This window comes from Vipera berus (genome assembly GCF_964194415.1).
Source record: "Vipera berus genome assembly, chromosome: 3".
In the NCBI taxonomy this organism is placed as follows: Eukaryota; Metazoa; Chordata; class Lepidosauria; order Squamata; family Viperidae; genus Vipera; species Vipera berus.
Genome location: NC_138204.1, coordinates 123941520 through 123947305, shown reverse-complemented (window position 1 = coordinate 123947305; position 5786 = coordinate 123941520). Strand labels below are relative to the sequence as shown.

The window sequence follows — 5786 nt, the reverse complement described above, 5'->3', positions numbered from 1 at the left end:
CACACGTGGCCAACCTTTTGCGTTTAATGCATTTTCAACCCCCCCCCCTTTCTCCCTCCTCTCAGCAGGTTCATGTACGAAGACCAACCTTATATGGACAGCCCGTCTCAGCAATGGCTTGTTTTTTTCAAGGAGGCACCACCAGCGCACTGGGCTTAAAGCAGACCTTCAAGTAAATGCACGTTGGCATTTTTCCTGGAGTTACAAAGTCTTGAGGAAGCCCTGGTCGACACCCCCCCCCCTTGGGTTCCCCGGTTCTCCGCTCTCCAAGCCTGAAACAGCAGATAGTATATGCCCAAAGACAGCAGCTGATTTTTGTGTCCCCCCCCTCCGCCCCACACCACCACCACCCCAGCCTTTCCGTTCTTCTTTCATCCCCAACCCCCCCCCCCCTTCCCTCTTCTCTCTCCCACCCACCCACCCTCTTTCCCGGTGAATGTTTGGCGAACCAAGAGGATTGACAAACTGGTCCTTCAAAGTTTCCTGCATAAAAATTGACCAGAATATGTCTCTAACCAACACAAAGACCGGCTTTTCTGTAAAGGACATCTTGGACTTGCCTGACACCAATGACGAAGACGGATCCATCGTGGAAGGGGGGGAGGAAGAGACGGAGGGCTCGGAGTCCCCCCAAAAGCCTGGCGTTTTGGGGACAACCGCATTGGACGCGGTTCAGACGCTGCCTCTGAAGAACCCCTTTTATGACAATACTGATAATCCCTACACACGTTGGCTCGCCACCACCGAGACCATCCAGTATTCTTGTAAGTAAGCAAACTTACACATTGGGGTTCCCTCTTATCGTGAGCCTGCTCTCCTACCCCACCCCAGACTTGGACGAATCCTAATAGCTCTTGTTATTTTTTCTCCGCCAAATTGTTGTCTTTTAAAGTTCTTTTTGAAATAAGTAACTAGACGTGGTTTCCTTTTCAAAAGATGCTAACAGGATAAATAATAGGATTGAATCCTTATTTATTTAGGAGTTTTGAGGGGAGGGGCGAAGAATACGAACTAAGCCCATCCTAAATAGATTTTAAAACTCCCCTTAACTCAGCTGCTTTCTCCTCTCTTCTCCGAGTCGTCCTCTCTACTTTTCTAACTAACAGAGCATGCTTTGTGGGAAAATTTTGGATTGCCTTGCTAGTATAGGCGTTTGTAAATCACCCCAGGCTCTGCTGGATCAAAGAATGGCTTGTTGAATTGTCCTTTAAAAATCAATCCACGTAGCCCAGAAAGAAGAAATCCATTCTGTTGGTTTTTAAGGGAATTGTCCGAAGTCCAAATGCTGTTTTAAGAGAAGACATTTCAATCTAGGGAAGTTCTCCTGCGCAAAACTTCCACGCGCAAGAGAACAGGGGACTGCTCTCGCTATGATTATTTTTAAAAAGTGGGTTGTTCCAGAGCGAAATATTCTATATTTAACTTCCTGCAAAATTACTAAAATGGGGCTTGTGGGGTTATGCGTTTTGTCTTGTATATTTCTGTATGTACCTTTTCGTGTGCGGTGTATGCGTACAACACACACACACACACACAGAGAAAGAAAAATAAAGCGCACAATAACCACAGAGGGAGGGAGGGAGCAGGAGTGTGTAAACATGATAAACAAACATCGGACGTCGAGGTTAGGCTCAACATGCCATCCAAATATTCAAAGGGAGGCGAACTTTCCCCTAACAAAACCGTTCCGCAGCGAAGACGCGCCTTTCCGACCCGGCAGGCAGCAAGAGCACCGCCCGCTGGCAAAGGGCCCCGGGACTCTCCTTTCTCAGGCCAGCCAAGCAGCCAGCCGGCAAGCAGCGGCGCCTGACGGGACCCCGTGGTGGGGCGGGGGGGAGTCCGCTGTCCCACCCGGCCGCCCCCTTCTCTTCTGAGTTGTTTCCTTTGTGGCTTTCCCTACAGTGCACGGCTTAACGTCCAGCAACTCCCAGCAGGACTCGGCGTCCAAATCTCCGGAGCCTTCCGCGGATGAGTCCCCGGACAACGACAAGGAACCTTCGAGCAACGGCGACTCGGGGAAGAAGCGGAAAAGGCGGGTGCTTTTCTCCAAAGCGCAGACTTACGAGCTGGAGAGGCGCTTCAGGCAGCAGCGGTACCTCTCGGCGCCCGAGAGGGAGCACCTGGCCAGCCTGATCCGCCTCACCCCGACGCAGGTGAAGATCTGGTTCCAGAACCACCGCTACAAAATGAAGCGGGCCCGGGCCGAGAAAGGTATGGAAGTGACTCCTCTCCCCTCCCCGCGCCGGGTGGCCGTGCCGGTTTTAGTCAGGGACGGCAAGCCCTGCCACACGCTCAAAGCCCAGGACTTGGCTGCCGCCACCTTCCAGGCGGGCATCCCCTTCTCGGCCTACAGCGCCCAGTCTCTCCAGCACATGCAGTACAATGCCCAGTACAGCTCGGCCGGCACCCCCCAGTACCCCACAGCGCACCACTTGGTACAAGCCCAGCAGTGGACTTGGTGAAGGCTCGGGAGGCCCAGGACTCGCGGGAGGATCGAGGGCCGGTCCGACTTCGGGGCGGGTGGGAGGGCCAGGGTTGAGCTCGGGAGGGGCTCGCTTCTTCCTTCTTTGGGGCGGGGGTCGGTTTCCATTCTTCGGGGGTGTTTTGTGCTCCATGTTTACAAGAAAAAAAAATGCGACGTCGCTAGCGGTCTTGTCTACCTACAACGACAAATTTTAAACAATTACAAGAATAAAAAGAATAAAAACGGAATGCTCTCGTGATTTTTGTAAAGCATGCTTGGCGATACTGAAGCTGTGGCCAGTGGTACTGCTAATCGAAGAATTAAGATTTCAAAAGGGAAAAAAAAGAATTTTATTTCTCAAGATGGAAATAAACTCCTGACAATCATTAGCGATTCTAAGCTCTCGAGTTTCAAATATGATAGGTTGCCATGTTTGAGGGAGGACTTTATTTTTGGTTTGTTTCTTATTGAGTCCCCCCTCCCCCCCCAAAAAACCCCTGCAACTGTACAAAGCCAAATCTGATAGAACACACACGTCTACTGTACACGCATGTTTGTGTGTGTGTGTGTACACACACACACACAAACACACACGTTTTCCTGTTTGGCTTTTGTTTAGGCTTTTTAAACTCGCCTTAACGACTTTCTTGTTTTGGAAACAAAAGAGTGTCTTTTTTCCTTTCTTCCCTTGAAACATTTCAATAGTTCGGGTTTGGGCAGTTTTGGCCACAATGGGGAATTTGGTAGGAATTAGCCGCAATTATATTCGACCTCTAAAGTTTGGCTCAATCTGGTAACTCATTGTAGGCGGACGAGATGTGCCTCTTCACATGAAGTTCGCTCTGAGCCTGTCTCGGTAGCCCGAAGCTCGGAGTCGTAAAATATTGGCGGCAGAGCGTGCGGGGTGGGACTCTTCTTCCACCATCGAGCTGAGTTTTGCCCTGACCCTAAACGCAGACGCCCCCTATCCACCCCACCCCGCAGGAGACAGGATCTATTCTTGTCCTCCCCACATACACAATCTTATTCTGGTTTATTTACTAAAGTTAATAAACAGATCAGGAAAGGGAGGTGTGTGTGTGTGGGGGGGGGGGGGGAACAGATCCCGTCCTCGCCGCCTCGGCCTAAAGGGAAGGTTCTGATTCTCAAAACAATTCCATGTTTTTATTTTCTCGGTGGGTGAAATATGTGGTTCGAAATTGAGAATCTTCATTCTGGAGCTTGTGCCCCGTTTATGGATTTCTGTGAGGGAAGCCGGAATGGTACAAGAGACTTATATGTAAGAGCGACCTGTCTTTGGGCGTTTGAATCCCAGCCACGCGTCCCCAGGACAAGCCATTTTAGGCAACGATTTTCTGGCACGTTGATCCCGCCGTCAGCGCGACGGAGCGATGCAAGGACCTACGTTTGATCAAAACGGCCGAGGACTGCCTTCTCATGCTGGATTCTTTCTGAACAACCAGGGGAAGGCGATACGTTAGCTGTACGACGTTTTAAGGACGCCAAGACAAGGCCTTCCTAGCCGGAACCTGCGAGGTCGTCAGCTGCCGGAAGGCGGGAAGGAGCCTCCGGAAAGGCCCGTAACGCAATTTGAGTCTCTTCGCCAACAGATCGCAGACGAGGCGGTGGGGTCTCTTGCTTTGGCAGACGTGGCCCGGCCAAGCTCGTCTCTGAACTTTGCCCCACTGGGGACGCTAGCTTTTCCCGCGCGCGGCTCAGCAAACAACTGGATCCGCCCAAGAGGCCCTCGGAACTTGAAGCGCGGCCTCAGCGAAGGTTGCTGCCACTTTGCTGGCCCGAATTCAAAGCAAACACTGCGGGGCGTATCTGGCGTAAAGATCTTGGCTGCGGCGCCGGCCTTATTGGCGCAGAAGGCCTGTGGGGCTAAGGCCGGAAGGCAAGAAGGGGCTTGAGCGCCGCGTGGCCTGCTCCGGCGTCAGCAGCCAGGTGGGGAAGCGGTAAAATGGGCTCCCTTCTCTGTTGGACTCTGTCCTCGAGGAGACCCCGCGGCTGTTTCTGTCCCAGGGAAGAAGCTGTCGAGCACTCGGCTTGCCTGTCCCCAGACGAGAGCCTGCAATTTCTCTGGAGGTTTGCGTGAGGCGGGACAGAGAAATGCAGAGGTTTCCTAAATCCCATCTTACCTGAGGCTCGAGTTCGCCACTCATTGCAAGCCCTTGCTGCTGCTGCTGCTGCTGCTGCTGTTATTATTATTATTATTATTATTACTATTATTTTGCGCCGCTCTGCAAACACCAAGCCCTACTGGCGGCGGCCCACCCCACCTCGGTAGCGCTACCGCGGGGCTCGATTTTTGCGCGCCCCGGCTTCTTCCCTCAAGGGCGAGGGGCGGGGAAACCCGCCCGCTTGAGTTCCTGCTAAGTCTATCAAGCCGGAGGGCTGTTGTGTGGCCCTAACCCCCCCGTGGCCTTGCACTTCACACGCTGGGTACGGCGCGGGAGTGGTGGGGGGAGAGTCTATCTTTGCACTATATACAGTACCCGTCACAAAACAGCACAATGGGGAAGGCTGGGCCTTGGGGATGTTAGAGGCGTGCATATTAAGTTGAGAGGAGAAGAGAAAGAGCTGCAGAGGGGCAGGAGGCAAGAGAGAGAGGGAGAGACTCCCAAGCCCTCTTCTTCCTCCTCCTCCTCCTCTTCTTCCTTTTTCTGGGTCCTTTTAAAATGACAATCGTCGATTGGCGCATTTGGAAGGGGCAGAGCATTCCCCGAGTCCGAGGGAAGTACCTCGGGTTTTTGTTCCGCCTGTCAGTTGGTGCCATTGTGAGCCACGTTGTACAGGCGGTCTTCCATATGGACAGCTGGGCCGGGAGAGGGCAGAAAGAGACGTTCACAAAACCCAAATTGTATCCGCTCTTCAAAACCAGCATTGTTGTCTGTGAAAGGAAGACGAATTAAAAATTCGTGCTATATCCATTCTCGGGGAGGTGGAGGGAGAGGGAGGGGGGGTGAAGAAGAAAAGGCAGGGAGAATCTCTTTTTCTACTTTAAGAAAGCAAACAAGGCCTCTTTTTCTGCAGAGTCCCTGAAAATGCGCGTGTAGTTTCACAGGCAAGTTGGCGCCTGCATCTCTGCAGAAACCAAAATAAGACCTCAGCCACAGTATTGAACTTTAAAAAAAAAAAAGGTCCGTGCTGCCTCTCCCCACCCCCCCACGACACCCCACCCCCTTGTCTCTCTCAGTTCATCGTTATCATTCGGTTGCTAGCCGGTCGGTCTACTCTAAAGGTTTAGTTTGCGCGGGGCAGAGAGAGAAGTCATTACGTGTCACAACCCTCCGAAACATTCCAGAACGATGCAACAAAG

At 52.2% G+C, this 5786-nt stretch overlaps 1 protein-coding gene across 1 annotated transcript; it reads left to right on the top strand.

The window, feature by feature from the left end:
- Window positions 1–490: 490 nt before the first annotated feature.
- Window positions 491–2519, top strand: NKX2-2 (NK2 homeobox 2). Its single transcript, XM_081325379.1, has 2 exons — window positions 491–764; window positions 1903–2519. Exons 1-2 carry the CDS (start codon window positions 506–508, stop codon window positions 2460–2462), a joined length of 819 nt encoding a protein of 272 aa, XP_081181505.1. The 5' UTR covers window positions 491–505; the 3' UTR covers window positions 2463–2519.
- Window positions 2520–5786: the final 3267 nt, after the last annotated feature.

Bases quoted from the DNA above. Each gene is read 5' to 3' on its own strand.
- NKX2-2 (XM_081325379.1), top strand. From the start codon at position 506: ATGTCTCTAACCAACACAAAGACCGGCTTTTCTGTAAAGGACATCTTG. The intron at 765-1,902 runs GTAAGTAAGCAA...CTTTCCCTACAG, and splicing joins CGAGACCATCCAGTATTCTT to TGCACGGCTTAACGTCCAGC.